General features: G+C 42.2%; 1 protein-coding gene across 1 annotated transcript in view; it reads left to right on the top strand.

Moving 5' to 3' along the window:
* Positions 1 to 685: 685 nt before the first annotated feature.
* The window catches only part of LOC108975577, a gene marked incomplete at both ends in the record, with an annotated part of 36,471 nt that continues 16,672 nt past the window's right edge, over positions 686 to 20,484 (top strand). Inside the window, 1 exon segment of the mRNA XM_018944144.1 lies at positions 686 to 11,046. Coding sequence (XP_018799689.1) covers positions 753 to 11,046 — 10,294 coding nt within the window.

Here is a 20,484-nt window from a genome sequence, read left to right as displayed (position 1 = left end):
CCGCGGCCAAGCAATTGCAGGAGAACACAGCCCCAACGCCACTGGGTGTCTGTAGTTGTGGTGGCGTTACACCGGCGCCGCCCACCGCACCGCCGCAGCCACAACCGCAATATGTGCCCATACCGGTGCCGGTGCCGATACCAGTGCCCATGGCCGCCTTTCACAGTTGGCACCCCAATGAACTGTTGAAGGGCGCCGCTAATACGCATGCCGCCAGCCATTCAGACATACTCAACATTATGGACAAAGATGAGCAATTGCGCGCCTCGCTGCAGAAGCTCTGGTGCACAGCAGGACCCGGTTTGGCACAGCACACCGACGAAACGGCCAACAATCTACAAGCAGCCGCTGCAGCAGCGGTGGTGGCAGCCTATTCGAATGCGGCCAACTATCAAAAGCTGAGCGCCGGTAAATCCGGTGAACTAACTGTCGATGAAGGTGGTGGTGGCGGCGCGCCTTTGTTGGGTATGCAGGCAAGACTGGCGCGCGCCGGTTTCAAATCATCCACGCCAGAACTGAGCGCCTCCATGTATTCGCAGGCTTCGTCATCGGGGTATGGCACAACCGCCACAGCTGGCAGTTTGGAGACATTGACCAGCAGTGGTTTGGGTGAATTCGGTAGTTTGAGCCGGTTTGCGGCAAACAGCCTGCAGCAACAGCAAACAATCTACCAACAACAACAACATCAACAAATAAATAATAATAGCAACTTTGGCCCGCAAACCACAAACAACACTGCCACCAACACATTAATGGTGCAGCAACAGTCCACAGCTGTCAGTCAAGAAAGCAACCAAACAGCAAGTTATACCAACACAAACAACGGCAACAACTACAACAATAGTGAAGCTAAATGCGGCGAGCAGTTGGCGTTTGGTTTGCGCGAACCACCAATATTAGTAGCAACAAAACCGTCGACGCGTTCGAGTCGTGTATTCAGTGAGACGGATCAGCACGTTTTTGCCGAGGTGAACGCGTGTGAAACACTTGAAAATGAAACGCCCACATTTGTAGATGGCCAGCGCACAACAAGACCAGCAACAACAACAACACACTGTAGTGATTATAAAAAAGTACGGAGTCGTGCGCGCAGTACCGATAAACAGCAGCAACAGCTTTTACAACAACCGAACGTTGATATCGAAATTTCCGCGAACGCTTCAATTGATAAGCGCAGCGGCTGCGAAGGCGCTGAGCACGCTGAGGGCATAGAAGAGGAAACAGCCGCCTCTGAATGGCAATTATTAGCAAATACTTGCAGATCTACTAATAGCGCTAGCCAGCGCTTCACAGAAAATAACAAACAACAACAACAGCAAAGGTTATCATTAAAAACAGCTGAAAAAAGTGTGGAGCCAAACGAGTTTGCGCATTTGCAAGAAAAACTTGCAGGCGGACAGGTACGCCGCGACGAAACAAACAGCGGCCGCTATGTCAAAACTTGTACGGCCATACGCACAGTAAACGTAGGTAACCAGCAACAGCAGCAATACAAAAACAACAGCAACTACAACAATAAGAGCAATAACAAAAACCAGAAAAATAAAACTAATATTAATAGTGACACAGACCGAGACTGGAGCAGCGCGCTTGCTGAAAAGACGAATGAGACGTCATCGTCGTCGTCACGGAGTGACCAGAATATAAAACAAACAAACAGCAACGCGCTAGCCGCCAAACAAGTCGTGAACAGAACAACAAAACCAACATCAACCATACCAATTGCCTTGCAAAGAACAGCAAAAGGTGTAGCAAGAAAAAGCGCAGACGTTGAAGTAAATTCGGCAGAGCGCCTATCGATCGCAGCATCAGCGCGCAGCTGCAGTCAGAGCAGCGACGAACGCCTGGTAGAACAAGCAGCGGCGGCGCCGTATTGCTATGACGACAACGACAAGCTAAGCGACGGTGAGCAAAGCTTAAACACAAGTCCGGCGACGCAATGCTGTAGTCACACGGTTAAAGTGGAAAAAGCGACAGCAGGCAAACAAAATCAATATAAACTTAAGTTAGCCAACAACAATAGCGCAACGGCAAGAACTCGTTTGGCGAACAGCGTGGACGCCAGCACTTATAGTAATTCCACCACCACTACCACCACTTGGACTAACCACAACACCAGTGGCGGCAGCAATAGTGCTTTGCACGTCAGCGCTAACAACGCTGACACGGAGGAAAAGGTGGTTGTTTCGCGGAGCGGAAATAGTGATGTTGGTAAAGCGCACAGCGTCAGCGCGACAACTAACTATGTGCATGACGCCAACAGCGCCGTTGAAGACGTGAAAGGAATTGAGCAAGGCGCTGGCAGCAAGCGTCAGCGCGTAGCTGAAACTAGTTATCGTCCGAACACTAAAGCGAGCACTTGTAAGACTGCAGTGAAGGCGAACAGAACCATAGCAGAACGATCACAACAGCAGCTGCAGGAAAATGTCGAATTACTTTTGTTAATACCACTAAAGGAGGAAGCAAATCTTTTCGAAAACCAACAAGCGCTCTTCCAGCAATTCAATAATACGACAAAGAAGCGCGGTAAACAAACAAAATCCTACAGCGCCATGATTTCGATTGGTAAATTGAAGAACGATGCCACAACGTCTGGCGGCTATCTACAAAGTGAAAATGTATTCTCATCTTCAGATGCCGAATCGGCAGATAGCGGCGATACAGATACAGATTTGAGTGACAGTAACGAAAAGGAATACAAATCAAAGAGCCGCACGTCCACCGCAGAGTCCGGTGCGCGTCGCTCGGTACAGCGCAGTTATGATATCGCCAGTGTGGCGGGCATCGAGGCGCTTATTGTCAGTCATTTGGATGATGACGATAAGGATGGCGATGTGTTGGCGGCCAGCGTCGCTGCCGAACCATATGCACGCGTTAGGCGCACACATTCACGTAGTTCCGCCACTTCCGCGAAGGATCAGAATACCAATACGAGCAGTGAGAACACAACAACCAATAGTTCGAGCTCGTCCGAGTCGATCGACACCGATGACACGGGCACCATAGCCGATAGGCGACCCAAAAGCAAACATTTCGCTAAAGTGTTCGTGGTGAATCCAGTGCCACGCGCGCACCGGCGACGTGGCGCTTCGACATCTAGCGAAAATGATTCACAATCATCGGATGCCAATCTCGAAGACTCATCAGACAATGATACGGACACTGAGCGTCCCGATTGTGGCATTGTCTTGAATTCGGTGAAGGTCATTAGTGAGGAAGAGGCGGGCGCAACGGCAAGCGGCTGGCATATGGCTGATGAAAGTGAGAGTGATGATACAAGCACAAGCGACAATGAACGGAATGCGCATAATGATGCTGAGTATCAAAGCGACAATAATGATGATGATGATGATTATGATGGCGGTGACGATAATGTTGCCGCTAATAAACGTATGTGCAAGACAGTCAAAAGTGAACGCGGACATGTTGCTGGCAAATATGTGGCAACGTCGGCTGATGAGATTGCCAATTGTATTATTGTCGTTGGCGGCGAAACCGATAATGAAGCGAACGGTAATGGCGGTGTGGTGTTGCATGCGATGCGTCTGTTGAACGACGAAGAGGCGGAGCGGCAAGCGCTGGGTGAACGCGAACGCGAACGTAAAAAGTGCACAGCGACGGCGTCGGGCAGTAGTAATAGAGCGCGCGCTATTGGTGGCACAGTTAGCAAGAAAGTGGCAAGTGAGACAGACATGGCTAGCGCCAAAGGCAACAAAAACATAAGCAAAAACAACGAAAGCAGCAAAAACGCTGAAGAAAGCCACATGCAATGCATAAAATCAAGCGATCGTACAACGCAACAATTAGAGCAATTAAGAGCAGCACACGCCGCTACAAACGAGAAAACAACAACAACGAAAACAGATTTTACAATAATGGCAGCAAAAAATCAAATAGAAATTAAAACAGATTTAGATAGCAAAACAGCTGTTGCAATGCCAAAACATGCCACAGCAAACACAATAGATGCGCCAACGATTTCGTTTGATTTCAGCGCAACAACAACGAAAAACAAAAACTTTGAAGGCACTGGCGAAGAGCTGATGCGCGCTGATGGTGCTGGCGTAAGCGCACCAACAACAACTGCACACGATTGGGAAATAGACACGCAAGAAGCCTGCGATGAGTTGCATAGCATTTCGAACGATGTTAATCGCTTGTTGGCGCTGACAAAACARAACTCCGAGCTCGAACTGAAATTGCAAAAATTGCGACGCGGCGTACAAGAAATCAACAAAGACCATCTGCCTTCGGCCAMSACCGCTGATGGCGCGCTAAATAGTGTAGCGCAAGCGGATTACACATCCGCTACTACAATGACGCCGCCTAGCATTTCAAAGTCTTCTTCCACCGCCGCAGCGACGGTAGTGACACCTGAGCGCGGCTTAAGCGATGACGACAATAGCGTGGCACAGAACAATACAGAAGCGCAAAAAAGCGATGACGCGCACGCCATTGCTGCTGTTTGCAATGATGACGCAACTAATAGGGACGCGCACAATGTTAGCGGCGGCGGTGGCGGCGACGGCGACGGCGACGAAGTGAGCGGTGCGCGACCACTGCCGGCAGCTGGTTTTGCACGCGGCGACGAAACGCGAGCACAGCGCCAACAGTGCGATATGGTCGGGCATGAAACTAAAAATAGTTTTCAAACAGGTTGTGGTGCTACTACACCAAGTACAAAAGAAACAACTAGAACAACAGCAAGCAACACAAAGCTTGCGACTACAACAATGAGGGAAGCAATAATTGATGGAAACGAAGTACTTGCAACGAATATAAAAATGCTGAGTGCCGACGCGGCGGCTGAAGTAGAGGGAAAGACGCGCAACAACAAAGCAAACAACGAGTGCAACGATAGCGCGGCACAGGAACATGACAAAGAGGAGGAAGAAAATACAGACATAAATCAAGAAAATGAAAAAGTACTTGAGCAACAACGTGCTGCAGAGCAAAAAAATGCAGAGAAGGCGCTGAAGGCGGACCAAAGCGTTGTGTGTGAGTCGCGCCGCTTGACTGCCGCGCAGGTTGGCGAAACAGGTAAAGAGCGCCAGACTTCTGAGAAGCGCGCAAGTGATTCTAATGAAAAAGAAACAGTGAATGTGACTGAAATTGAAGAAGTAGAAAAACAACAACAACAAAGCGCTGACAATACTACGGTGACGAAAAACGATAATCGCATTGTTGTTTGTGCTGAAAACAAAGCAGAAGGTGAGGATAGCAGCACACAAACGGCTAACTTAAAACAAAAGCAAAACAATAAAATAACAACAACAACAACAACAGAGCAACTACAAAAGGTGGCACTTCAAGCAGATAATAAAATTGAAGAAGCGCATGTAAATGAGCCGCCGCCGACGACGACGACAACAAACAAAAGGCCAACAACACTAAGCGCGAACGAGCTGGAACAACAGAAAACAGGTACGGATACAGGTACAAGCCGAACAGCTGAGCAGTGCGCCAATGTAAACTACAAGCAAAGCAAAGAAAACATAGTAAAAGATAAAGTTGAAGAAAAAACGATTGTAGAAGAAGAAGAAAGCGAAGAAGAGTACTTACAGCCACTACAGCGACCAGCATGGCTGGGAAGATTCAGCGAAGCGTGCAAAACGACTAATGAACTAGCGCCGCCGCAATCGCTCTCCGGCTGCTTTATGGACTCGCTCGAGCCAACGAGTATGCCGACAACTACAACTAATAACACAACGCCAACAACAATAAACAACAAAAATGCACTTGCGAAAAGCGACGAGCAAAGGCATAAAACACCTGAGCAAAGTGTTTACCAAGCWAAGCATATGTTGAGCGACGGCGTAGCAGCGCAGTCACCAGCAGCAGTGGCTTGGCGTCCAACACTGGAAGCGCAAGAGTGCGCGCAGTTAGCTGAAGAGTTGGGATTGCGAATTCATGAAATGGCAGAAGAGCGTCAGCTGGTTTGTGAGAGCGGGGCGAGTGACGCGCCAGCTGAGATAGCAACATCAAAAGCAATAATTCACAACAATGAAGAGCACGAACATGGAAACGTCACTACATACACCAAYAACAACAACAACAGCAACGACGACAATACCGTCAATGAAATGGCTAACATCGTGTCGACGCATTCGGGCCGAACTCAGCTGAACGCGGCAGCGACAGCGGCCGTGGAAGTCGTACGCGCAGCGTCCGCTAATGTTTTGGCCAACTCGTTGTGTTTAGTTGAAAATGAAATGTTAAACGCGAAAGATCGCAACGACGGTGACGGTGACGTTGGTGCTGGTGATAGTGAATTTGATAGTGACGGTGTTGTTTCATTAAATTCTACACAAAGTGGCAGTGCAATTTTACAAATAGGCAACAAGCAAAGTGAACAAGCGCAAAGCGTTGAAAACRAACGCAATCAAGGTGAAGAAGATAAATCGCACGAAGCGTTCGCGTTAGTGCAAAATAAATCAAATAATAATAACAACAACACACAAGTTGGTGGTAACAGTGTGAGTGCATGTGTTTTAAGTGTGGAAAAGCGCAAAGCGGCGCATAGTGCTAACGAAGCCGAAGACAACGTGAATCAACAAAAGTCAGGCAAAATTGAAAAYAATAGCCACAACAATAAAAGTGTTACAAAAGCCAATCATAAAGTGAATGCCAAAGTGGTGGTAGTGAATAACCAAATAATAGAAAACGCTAACRAAAAAGGCTACGAGCGCGAGCGTGTACGTGAACGCGGTTACGACGAGCGCGCGGGTCAAGCAGAAACTATATACTCCTACAGCGACGATTACGAGCGCGTAAACGCTTCGAAAGAACAACTAAACCAAGCGCCCGTTATAGCGTCATCAAGCGCTTGTGTGGAATACGCTGAACGCGACAACGGAGCGGTAGTAACAACGGCAGGCGCAAGGGCGGCACACAACACATACGCACCCCATTTTAGTGTCAACAACGAAACCTTTAGTGGTAGCAGACAATTCGATAGTATTTTTGGTGACGCTGCCGCACCCAGCACGCGCACGAAATTCAACGCCAATTCTGCACCCACAGCCGCGAGCGCAAGTCCCTCCACTTCACTTTCGGCCAAATATCGCAGTTTAATTATGATTACAAAAGACAACGGACAAATCGCTAACGTCAACGAACTGCTGGCCAACAGCAATGCCAGCGTTGCATTTGTGGACAAAGCGCATTTGGCCAGCAACAACAACAATAGCACAGCAACCACCACTACCACAACAACAATAACGACAATAGAATCTGCGGCTACACGCGTCAAACAAGCCATACAAACACACGAGAACCGAATTGGTGGAATTGATGGTGGTGGTATGAATGGCGCAGATTGTGTTGGTAGCAGCGCGAATGGTGGTAGTATTATACGTTTGAGTGGTTATGAGGCGAACGCGCCGCACAGTAATAGCAGTCATGCAAATCACGTTAGCAATTCCCCCGCAGTTTCAGCACAGCAAAGAACAAGTTTCAGCGAAGTGCACAGCATAGCCGCAAGAAACGCCAGCAGTGCTAAGAACCACAGAGTAGATGGCGCTGATGACTCACTGAAATCGCCTTCCGCCTCGTCCTCCACCGCCCTGCTATATGTTTCGTCGCCAGCTGTTCGCAATACGATTAGCCACAACAATAATAATAGCAGGGTGACGTTGTCTTACGACATGAACGCCAGCGAACAGGCACATTTTCCCGTGAATACTGTGGATTTGCTACGCGATCAAAAGATTATCTACGGTGATTCGGAAGAGGAAGATTTCGACAATCTTTCGAATGGCCGTGGCAGCGGACGCAGCAGTAGAGTCGGCGCGGATGACGATGGAGATTTTCTAGATAATGAGTATAATTCGAAAACGAAAGCTGTGTGCTTGGAGGACGGACTAGCGGACGACGACTCTTGGGTAGAGGAGATCAGTCATCGTGGTGATGAAGATTTCGGTGATGACACGACGCCAACTGCCTCCGATTCAGAGGATCTAAGTATGGATGGCGATGATACCGTTGCGGCGAACGGCATGTTTATCGATCGCGAAGAGGAATTGCGTGGGTATCATCGTTCCACAATTGATTTCACTCTGCATACGATAGTGGAAGAGAGTTGTGAAGAAAGTGAAGTCGCCTCATTGCGTGGCGCTGAAGATTGCGGTGAGGAGTTGGATGAGTTAGAGCGACGTCGACAACGCACCATCAATCATCATAATCGCTTGTCGGCATCCGATTTGGAAAAGTATTTCTTCTTCGATTTGGGTGATGGTAAAGTGATGAGCTCGATTGATACGCGTGGCGATGACACCGCATCTGAGGTGAGCAGTGAATGTTCGGAAGGCCTAGATTCGCTTGGTGTACCGGAAGAGAATGCCAACGATAGTAATAGTGCCGCAGAACTCGCATCATCCCGTTTGGAGAAATACTTTCTTTCCGGTTTTATGGGTTTCAGCGCCAGCGATAAAAACGAATCCGATGAGAGCGGTAGCGTGGGCAGTGACAGTGAGGGTCACCCCAGTCCCAGTCAACGGCGCAAACGTTTGGTACGTGCACGTGGCACACCGCGTTCACATAATTCCTCATTGGACAATCTGCTGGTCGATTCGCAATCCTTGCCTGCCGACTCACTCGAGCCGAGTCTCATGCCATCCACTGCCAGCGATCTCTTAGACTCTTCCGAATCGGAAGCATGCGATGACACCGTACTGCATGTTAGCAGTGGTGGCGAGAAGGCATTCGAGAGCAGTTCTTCGGACACGATAAAACGTAAGAAACAAGTACGTAAGCGTCATGACTCTTTGGATGAGAAGAAATTGCATGACTCTGCCGAGGATGCTGGGAAATCAGGTGGAACAAATGCCGAATGCCGCACACCCACACCTGGCTCAATTAGCAGCGCACAAGCGAAGAAACAACAACATCATAGCCGTGATAGCGGTTTTGTAGGCAGCAATGACGATCTGCTTAAATCGCCCGAAACCGAATTGCCAACGACCAGCGCGGCAGTACGTACCAAATCGCCMACAGCGCTGGAACAGATCGAAGAGGTCAAAGAATCGCCACTAARYGCCACTAGTGAAAGTATAGTTTTGCCCGAGGTGCGTATCACGACGCCRAATGACTCAACAACAACMCTGCAGCCAGATGGGCTTACGCTCAAGCCACCACTGCCACCCACAGCCAATGCCAGTTTGGTGCGAAAGGATAGCTTCAACAAYTGGAGCTCGGATGAAGAGACCAACTTGATGATGTCGAAGATGCGTCAGTTCTTCAAAACACTGGTGGTCGCCACTGCCAATGCGCAACAGAACTACGGTTCTGCGAATAACTCAAAGGGCACCACACCCAATCAAACCACACCTATTTCGGTRCGACGCATGAAGACGAGACCACAATTAGCATATTTCGAGAATGAGCTCACACGCCTGATGAAAACAGTGCCGGGCATAAATGATGAACAAGTGCGTGAAATTGTCGAATACTTGAGTAGTGAGGACACGTGGTCCGACTCATGCGACTCTTCAGATTATACCAGCTCCGATCTCGAAGGCAGCAATCGTCGTAAAGGCGAATTAAAGCAGCAAATCTCCGCTAGCTGCCAGCAAATTATAAATAAATTCGAGATAGATGAGGAAGGCGATCGTGGAGACGGCGGTCTGCTTGAGGTCGATACACACGGCCTGAATTCGGACACAGCGCTGGTATATCAGAAATTAGTGGCGTCATTCTCGAAAATAGCTGTGGGAAATGCAAATAACACAACTGCAACGCAAGCCACGGTTGAGCTGCCACCAGCCAGCGCAGAGGACGTCGACACAAAGCGCACTGTGGAAGAAGATCGAATTTCAACCGGAAGCACACAGAGCGTAGAACGTTCTCCGCAACTGTTCGCCAAGGTAATGCAGCACATCGGCACACGGCTTGTCGCGCTTATGCACGAGGTAAACAGCGGTAATGATTCGCACGGCACCAATTCGCCAATTGCGCCACAACGCAATCACCACAAACGGCTACAAGCCAAAATATCCATTACCACCACGGAGGATGAAGAAGAGAGCGCTTCGGAGAGTGGGGACCAAGTAAAATCGGCGCGTAACACRCATCACACAACACAACAACAACAGTTCGCATATCAACACCACCTACACCAGCCGCATCATTTGTCACATCATCAAACGAAATCGAACAAAGCGCTACAGGACGAAGCGAATAATCTCGCACGTAGCAAATCACATGATCTACTGCTCGACTCAGCCTCGACATCGGCAGCATGTAGCAGCAGCGTAAGCGGTAGCAGTACAGGGGCGACACGTCCACACCATCATCAATCGAGCAGCGGTGTCAGCGATACCGCCGGCGAGGAGTGTGGGGTCGCCAGCGATTATGAACGATTCTCGTGGCGCGGTAGTTTTGAATCGGCATTACTGGCTAATGGCGATTCCAGAACGAAACTCAGTCAACTCGATCGTGACAACTCATCGTCTGCGTCCGCTTTGGCCGTTGCAAAGCGTCGTTCGGCAGGTGATCTGTTGTTCAATCACAAGAGTATGAGTCGCGAGCAACTAGATCGTGTGCGCTCGTGTGGCAGCATTGGTGGCGGCGATGAAAGGCATCAAGAGCTGGAGGCATCCCCGGCCAAACCCTGGGTTACCACCAGCGATTGCAAGGATGTGCGACGCTCGAGCGTACCAGATGCCATCTACGAATCGGATTCATCGGATGAGGACACATTCGGTGCGCGTTCAACATTACCGCGCAGCTTAAACGGTGTTACGCAARWGGCCAGTACCAATTCACTGCCACGTCTACCCACTACAAGTATAGGCGCCACAGCTGCGTCGAATGTTAGCGCCAGCGTGGCACAAACCACAATCGCCACGTCGACGCCGCTCACCAAATCGCAAGGCGCGCTCAATTACAACTCCGGTGGTAGCGCCAAGAGCGCGCGTTATCGTTCACCGAGTTTGGCAAGTCGCGCCAGCGCATCCTTGAGCGCGAAGAAGTCCAGCGCCAGCTTGGGCTTGCAGCATTTCCTCTACTCGAAGCGTGATGCGCGCAAGCGCTTGAATATGTCGAGCGGTAAGCGCACTTTTATTTGCATTTTCATTTATATATTATTTAACAGTTCCGCGATATAACACTTTGTTTGTCTATAGAAATGGGTTTAAGTTAGGCGTGAAATATGTGAAAACATAATTATAAATATCTTGTAAGCAATTAATTTTTATTGAGTTGGCTTTACGCTGTATTTTTTTTTTCGAGGTTTTCAAAAGCGTTGTGTCATTCGAAAGTTGACAGCGTGAAACGCGTCGTTGCATTTGTTGACTTTCGCTCTAAACAGCTGTAGTCATCGGACGCAGCTGCGATCGCTACGCGCGCGCTACTTAGGGCCAGCAATTAATTGCTGATAAATATTTAAAAGGTCAATAACTGTGTTGCATAAGCGCACAATGGAAAATTCGAAGCTGTCTGCTGCTTTCGCTTACAAAAAATATTTTTCTTTATATATGAACATATGTTCATTATAAGTTTTCGCCCCTTTTGTAGTTGCAGCTGCATTTACCCACTTCAAAGCCACCACCAACCGAGYGCCGTCGCTACAATAGTCATAAGCGCTTACATATATATATAAATTAAACTTTTCCTATTTACTCGCTTAAGTGCCACAGCGGCATGTAAGCCACCTTTTTGGCCCAGTAATGCGTCGTTGCGTCGAAAGCGCACACCGCGCGGCCGAAAGCTAAAACAAAACGAAAAAATGCGCGCTTTTAAACGCAATCAAGGTCAATTAACTGTTCCCAAATTAAGCGTGKCTCTTTGAGTGCTTGCGGGCCAAAAGGTTTATAAATTATATTGCACACATACATAAGTGTATATGGCTGTAAGCGCAAAACTAGCAAAATGCCAAAAAGAAATACAACAATTGCGCAGCTTTCAAGCGATTCTGTGTGCGCGTCGCGACATAACCGATTAGCGGTGAATTCTCGGTTGAGTCAAAGCATTACTTTGCTACACAAACACACACACACACCACTCAGCCCCAGCTACGCTAAACTTACAATAATTTTAGCAGCTGCAGTGTTTCGATCGATTTAGTGGGCGTAGGCGAGCTTTGAACTCGCAACGCTGTGTTTTCTGTTAATAAAAAAGCAGAATATTTTTTTATTTATTTACTTTTGTCATTTGATTCGTTTGCGATTTAATAAGTTCTTTATTTTTAAGGTGCTCTTACGCTTGTCTGACATAATTTATCACCATCACTGTAGGCAGTTAAKATATTGTGGGCATTTTTAATTTAATGTTATCTCCTTTTATCTATTTGCTGCTTGCAAATACAGCAATAATTTGTTTTTTGATACCTTTTTTTGATTTTTTTCATTGACGCCTTAATATTTGCTAACTTTATCTATGTTTAAACACACACATACGCTTACATAGCAGAGCATAGTGTTTCTTTGTGTGCGTTTTTCCTTGAGTTGGCGCAAAGACCCCAATCAATTTGATTCTGGCTAGCAAACTTTTCGATTTATTAATTTCATTATTTGCATAGATTTTTACTGCTTTTGCAAAGCAAGTGCACACACACACRACATAGAAATATTTACTACGTATATATCCGTTTTAACTTTACAGCAGTATGATAAATAACTTTAATTTATTTGGCCTTTTCAAGCGCCGCACACACGCGATATTTCGTCGTTACGCTTGCATTTCCTATTCAGTAGGTCGATTAGCCAACCACGCGGCATTTCCTCACTTCCCTTCACTCAAATTTTTGTTGTTTTTTCGTTGTGTCGCTTATTATGTGCACCAGCCTTACAATTGCGCGTTATTCATTCCTACGTTTTGGTARTTTAGTCAATTTTGAAAAGCACTCAACTCGATTTGATGTTACATATATGTATATAGACAAATGCTCATTTGGGTGCTGTTACATTAAAAAATACTTCGATTACATTCATGCAGAAGGTATTTCAAAACATTTTTTTGGAAAAAAAAATTTACATTTTAGTTTTTGTTCAATCAGAATAAGCTTACAAATCAAACCAAAATACATTGTATCAAGAAATTTCCCGGAAATTGTAATTTGCAAAATATTAAATATTCAGCAACATTTCTTTAGTCGCCTTCAAAGTAATCCTTAACAGATGGAATGTACTTATGCCAACGATTTTTCCAGTCCTCGAAATACTTTTCATAAGCACTTTTCGGCATGGCTTTCAGTTCCTTTAGMGAATTATGTTTTATCTATTCGATCGGCTGAAAATGGTTTCCACTGAGACCTCATTTCAGTTTGCAGAAAAAGAAAGAACACGGAGCAAAATATAGTGAATACGGTTTTTGATCGAGACATGTTTGTGGTACTTTTTTTTTTTTTTTTTTGGTTTTGAAAAAGATTCAGCTTTATTGGGACGAGTCGAGCAAGAACGCGTTTCATACACAAAATATCCACCAAAATCATTCGAACGAACCAGCGAGAGATGTCGAGCTTTCTTGAAATCTCTCTAACATTTGCCTGACGATTTTCAAACACAATATCCTTTGCTTTTTTAATATTTTCCGCCGTTGAAGAAGTCGAAGGTCGTCCAGAGTGAGAACGTTCAATGAACTCTCGACTGTCTTTGAAGGCTTTGTACCACTCACAGGCTTGTGTTTTTTATAAAACAGAATCCCCGTAAGATTTTTCCAACATTCACAACGATTCCGCATACAAAATTTGATTAGAAATACAAAATGTGAGACAAGTTTTTTGTTCGATATTTTTGTCCATTGTAAAAATGGCAAGGCACTACTGAGGATTACCGCCTTAAGGAATTGATATTATATAAACAAACTGATTGACAGTTTGCGCATCGGCATGGTAATTAAGAACAGTCTTCCTTACTTAGCAAAATATATGTGTTATCGAAATATTATTAACCTGGGGAATTTAAATTACAATTTCGTTTTTGTCACAATGTAAATTAAAAGCTATAAATGTAAAGAAATATCCCAAATACGATTTAAAACAAAAAGTTTAGTGAAAAAATTTATGGAAAATTCTATCAGGCCTTATGATTTTTTCTTTTTTTTTTTTACTTGAATTTTTTTAGAGTCCTCGTTATAGACCTTCTCTATGTCTGAAATACCTCCAAATTTAAATTTGACCGCACATTGGCATTTTTTCTAGAATAATAATTTTTCTTTTTGGTTTCCGATTTATAGGAGGATAGAAGTCGGGGGAATGGCCACGGGACAATTTATTGTTATTCCCACTTTATTAGCTGGACATTTTTTTAACTTTTTGTTTTGGTTTTTCTTTCTATATTCTAGTAATGTTAATAAATAACTAATAGAAAAATGTTTAGCAAAAATATTTTACATTTTTCTGACACTTTAAAAATTACCTGAAATTCATGCCTCTAGACTGGATGGGAGTATTCTAGTCTAAAACGTTTCTCGTGCCAATTACTAGCAACGTAACTTCGAAACATTTTTTTTTTTTTTTTTTGAAGCATCAACAGAAATATTTATTTTTCTACTGTAAGGAGTACTACATATCAACTGAATATTTTGAAATCCTTTTCTACGATTTTTTCTCCTTCTTTTTTAATATTTTTACGAAGCAAATGCAAATATCCAGTTATGAAGGAAAAATACTTCGACCGCAACAACAAAACCCGACAAAATGTGTTTCATACTATAATGTTGTTTAGTTTTGGGTTCATATCCAGAGATCTTAAATTTAACTGGTACCATTTTGTTGATTGCCATCAATTTTCAATTTCAATTTGCCAAGCATTACAGAGTAGCGAATCGAACAAGCTATACCAGAAGTTCAACAGGCAGTACTTGGGGTACAACCATGCGCTAACATGTCTTCTGACGCATGCGAAATATTGTTATAATTCTGCTCACAATTACTATAGTTAATAAATATGGACGGTAATCAATGTTGATTGTACAGAAAACAATATCAAAACAAGAAAAGACCTTTACTTCGGCTACACCGAAACTTTAGTACCCTTCACAAGTGCAATTCTTGTAGCATAATCTTTAAAAACAGATATTTATATTGATTTTGATTTTCATCAGCTACATGATAGCAATGTGCTAAAGTAAACCAATCTAAGGAATTTCTGTGAAGGAAAATAAAAAGTCAGTTTGCATGGCAGCTATTTGCTGTAATTAACCGATATCGGTAGTTCGACAAATGAACAACATCTTGGGAAGAAAAGGACCTGCAGATAAGTGTTTAAGAAACTGAGAGACTAGTTGGCGTATATGCAATCAAGCGGACAGCTTAAACGACTCTTCTTATCATGTTGACCATTGATATATGCCAATGTTTTGTAGGGTCTCTGACATTTTCTTCGGGGTGTTAGACACTTCGTGCCAAATAGTCCATATAAAAAGATCATTTTTCGGAGATAATAGGTTTGTGCCAAAGGGAGTCGCAGTAGTGCGATACTGCAGACGGCAGAACTTGCTTTATAACTAGACGCATTATGCTCCGGTGGCAATCAAATTAAAATTTATCGAAAAAGTCGGTGGATTAGGTAAAATAGCTAATATTTGCCACCCCAACCTTTCATAAGTTAGAGCATTAGGAGCCATGAAATATATCCTGTCTCATCCGTCTGTAGACTGGATATTCGCAAATACTGAATAATACAATCTATTCCCACAATAGTCGGATCTAAGGACCCACGATAGTCACAAGAATAGTCAACAAGAACCTAATGCTTCAGTGTCTCATCATGTTACCGTATGCTCAGCATTCCACACGTCTAACTTTGTAAAGGTGGGATCTTAAGGGTAGGTGCCGTGTGACGGCCCTAACCGTATCAATCTAATAATTTTTTGACTAGTTTCCAGCTTCAGTGTAAGGTGCCCATCACAAATATACATATGTAGATATTATATGTGTTTCAATACTTTATTGAATTAACCTTTTCGCCACCAGAGGTGAAGAGGTGACCTCACTCACGTACAGTTAACGGCAACAACAAGATGTGCACGCTCTCTCCACGCTGGAGTGGACATATTAATTGCAGCTTCCCTGCTCAAATGAATGTATTTAGTTACTAAAAAATTGTTTTTTTTTTTTATATAGATAATTGTATTTAAATTATTGTTCGAGCGCCAAGACCAATTCTACGCGAATATTGAGTTGTGAAGCGCTGACAGTGACACTTCTCCGAATGCGACAGTGAGCAGCGTCATTTAGTAGCCACTTTGCGTGCGTGCGTTCGGGGCAACAAAACATATGATAAGACGGAATTTGTAACACAAAGAAAATGATTTCATAAAAATCGCATGGAGTTAATTGCATAAAAAATTGTTTTTAAAAAAAATTTCAAAATCGAATTTGTAAAAGCAAGTAAAAAAATTGAAAAAAAATGGAAAATTGTTGAGTGTGTTATAAAATTTTGCAAAGCAAAATAGTTAGTATAACAACAACGACAAAATTAGCGCAGTAAATATTAGTTAACAGCACAAATGTTGCTAACAATTGAAAATCGGAGTCTAAAAATAACAAAGGAGTGCTAAAAATAGCCATGAAAAATGGAAAAAATTACATTTTCATTTTGCTTCAATGGCCAGCTTAAACACACACACACACACCCATAAATTAAAAACATACAACTGAAGTGAAAGTGATTTTTCATAATAAAGCATGGAATAAACATAAAATTGAAAATATTTACGAATATTTTAGCATTTAAGCCGTTTCTTCTGCGGTGCTCCTCACTTTTCTCGGTCGCGGTCGTTAATAACTTGTTTCAACAATGCCTTAAAAGTTGGTTAAATGCACAAAAATGTGAAATAAAAAATTAAATACAATTTTTTAAGAAATAAATGCACAAGTTGAAGTGCCTTACTGACCACATGSTCAGCACTCGCGGAGCTGCAGCTTAATTTAAGTAGAAATAGTTGCCAGCACCTATAGAGCTGAAAAAAAAATCACCAAAAACAGCAACTAACCAACCAAACAGCCAATTACCAGCACAAATACAACAAATACCATGCCAAAATTACAAAAGCAACACCAGCAATAATAAACCAGAAATTCGCAAGCTTCAAATTTGTTTCCCCCAAAATATACGAAGCCGTAAAAATTCACAAACACATATACATAAATATGCACACAGTCAGCGCTGTAGCGTTATTTTATGACGCTTTCGATTTACCTTTTGTCGTTTTGACCATTTCTGTTGACTATTCATAGAGACACTGCTTTGCGACGCGAGCAGAATTCGTGATTCTTTTGGCGTTTAGRCGATTTTTTTGTGATTTTTATACCCTGAACAGGGCATATTAAGTATGCCATGCCATTTGTAACACACAAAGGGAAACATTGAAAAAACTATAAATTATTGAATATACTATATATATATATACATTCCTATAAATGATCCAACATTTAACAATCATAGACTGATAGTCTACCTGTAGATATGGAGATTGGTTAACCAGTTTTTGAGATATCGCTCTAAAATTTTGCACACGTCCTCTACAAGAGTTTTTTCAAAACCGCCGACTTCGGATCACTRTAGCATATAGCTGCCATACAAACTGATCGACCACACTCAAGCTCTTGCATGAAAAACTTTTTTATTTGTACAGAATTCTTCTCGAAATTTAGCAGAAATATTCGTCGAAAGCTGCGCTAAAATCTCCGAAGTAATTTTTTAGATTGGACCCTAAGCATACAGCTGACATACAAACTGAATGAATMAATTCTTGTTCTTGTATGAAAAACTTTTTTATTTAACGAGATTTTTTCGTGAAACTTGGCATGAATTATTGCCTAGGCAATGCTAAAATACATACAAAAAAATTTCAATATCTGATCACTATAGCATATAGCTGCCATATAAACTGAACGAACAAATTCTTGTTCTTGTAGGAAAAACTTTTTTATTTGTCGAGGTATCTTATCTCTGTTTATCACAGAGTTTTACCGAAAGCAGCGCTTTAGTCTCCGAAGAAACTTTTTAGATCGGACCACTATAGCATATAGCTGCCATACAAACCAATTGATCAAAATCAAGATAAAGCTCTTTTTATACACTTTTATGSTATAAAAAATGTATCTCTGAAGGGTATTATAGCTTCTGTGCAACCGAAGTTAAGGTTGTTTCTATTTTTTAACATTTTATGCCGTAGAATGCTAAAACAACAATGTGTATGGCCTGTATGCGCATAGAAATTTGTTAAAATATTCTCTTGAAGCATCGCAAAAGTGTCAGGCTTATGAAYACATATAGTATATAAATATATATGTGTTTGTTTGTTTGTTTTTATTCATGCGTTCCAAAGTGTCTAAACTTTAAATTTTTGCGCTTGCTGTGTTTTTTCTTCTCCCATTTCTGCATTGATATTTTAATTTTCATACTTTCTTTTTCATTTGAATTTACGTCCATTTACAAGCAAGCATACATTTCGTCTGCTATTTACATATAAACTCATACATAAGTATGTATTTACACCATTATTTATGTTTTATACAAACAGTTATTTTGTTTTCAAATACACACTTCTTGTTCGGCAAATTCGAAATCWATTCATTACTTAAATAGGCTTTTCACACGCTCTTCTAGGCTCATAAATTTTATTATCAAGCATTAGGGGCCGTTACGAGGCGTGTATTTAGTTTTGTTCCATTGTGAATTTTTTTTTTTTTTTTTGGTTTTGTTTGCACGCAAATATTTCCTAAAATGTATTTTACAGCCTTTTGGTTTAAGCACACATTAAAACCGAACAATCGAACGTTTCGGTTTTGCTCTTAATCTGAGGAGTATACATTGTTCAGAAACTTTCAACAAGTTCGTTTACTAGCAAAAAACTTTATTGTATTTTAGTTTTGTTATAATTTTAATACGCGGTTTTCATTAAAACTCACGTACTCCCAATCAAAATGAAATAAATTTGGCTTTGACCTACAAAAAATTTCGCTTTTATTACGGTAAAGCTGYGTATGCTGCGCTGATATTGAGATATAGTTCGGTAAAAGTAACATAAGTTTAAAATTGTGGGAAAAACCGTCTGCACCGAAGCTATAATAACCTTCACAGTTATATTTCTTATAACACAAAAGAGTTTCAACAGATCTGTATCTTGATTTTTTCGGTCMTCTCTTGGTTACAAAAACCTTAGTTTGATTAACCAGTTTATATGTCAGCCAGTTTCKATATCAGCGATTCCGAGACGTGAGCAGCCTTTCGGTAAGAAAAGGGCATGTGTAAAATTTCAGATCAATACCTGAAAAACTGAGGGACCAGTTCGCGTGTATAGAGACCCATAGAGAGGCTTGGACGTGGCTTAATAGACTCAGATCGTCATATTGGTCTTTGTACTATATGTAAAGTATATAATAGCSTCTTTGACAATTCCTTCTTGGTCTTACAAGCTACGTGACAAACTTAATAGCTAAGGGTGATCCATTTCAAAGTTCCAACTTTCTTAAAGAAAAAACACAGAAAATTCAAATATATTGGGGAATGTTTATTATCATTCGAAAGAGCATTTTTGTCATATATTTTTTCAAAAATACTCTCGTGTGCTGAACACTAATGATTATTTTGTTGTGGCATTTAGCACAAATTTTAATTAAAAAGTCTTACTTTTTTTTTTGCCCAAAGAAATAAAATTTATTTTCATAGTAAAAATTKAAAGGAACTAGCCCAATGTATTTCTCTTGAAGCTATAAGTATGCTAATCTCTTTGACTAGTCATTAAATAACTGTTATGTGTGAYAAATTTTATATTTTGCACTCTTTTTATGAAACCAATTTATATTTCTACTAACTGTAGTTGTAGTAAAATAATATCCTTACAAAGTTTGATACCTTTTTGCAATAAATTCAGCATCTTTATTTCACTTAAGGGGAAACCACTTAACATCTTCAATACATTTATACTTATATATATCCATATATATTTATCCCATAAAAAGGTAGATGCTAAGTTCCACGAAGTAAACTCACGTTCTTCCCAAAACAAATGACGCGTAAATTTTTCCAAAAAAAAAAAAACCAGCGACTGCAGTGCCATCGCTGCAAAAAGCAAAACCCCGTTTTAAGTGCGTTATTTCAATGCAGGATGTGTGTATATGTTTACGGATATATGTTTATTCGCATGTATGTACAAGCATACATACATATATGCGTCGGTATTGTTAGGCACTAACCTCGAAACCGCCGCTACCTGCTGACTTCTTTGACTACAGTCACTATGCATTACGACTATAAAAGTGTATAAGTATATGTTTGTGTACGGTTGTATGGTATATATAATATAAATGTTGAAACAATTATGGTTAAAGCAGAGTTTTACTCACCGCTGATTTTAATTAAAGAACTCAAATAAACAAGTTTGAATTTTTATAAATTTTTTTGTGCAATTTTTCTTCCATATTTCACTTACACAAACACAAATATAAATTTTTCTCAAATTTGCCATGTTTTAGAGAAATATTTATTTTTATAAAATATTCAAATGAAGTACCACAAATGAATTCAACTCCAATTT

Source organism: Bactrocera latifrons, unplaced genomic scaffold, assembly GCF_001853355.1.
Source record: "Bactrocera latifrons isolate USDA-ARS-PBARC rearing strain unplaced genomic scaffold, ASM185335v1 scaffold_67, whole genome shotgun sequence".
NCBI lineage: Eukaryota > Metazoa > Arthropoda > Insecta > Diptera > Tephritidae > Bactrocera > Bactrocera latifrons.
Note: the sequence above shows the minus strand (reverse complement) of the source record. Positions and strands in the feature narration are given on the sequence as shown.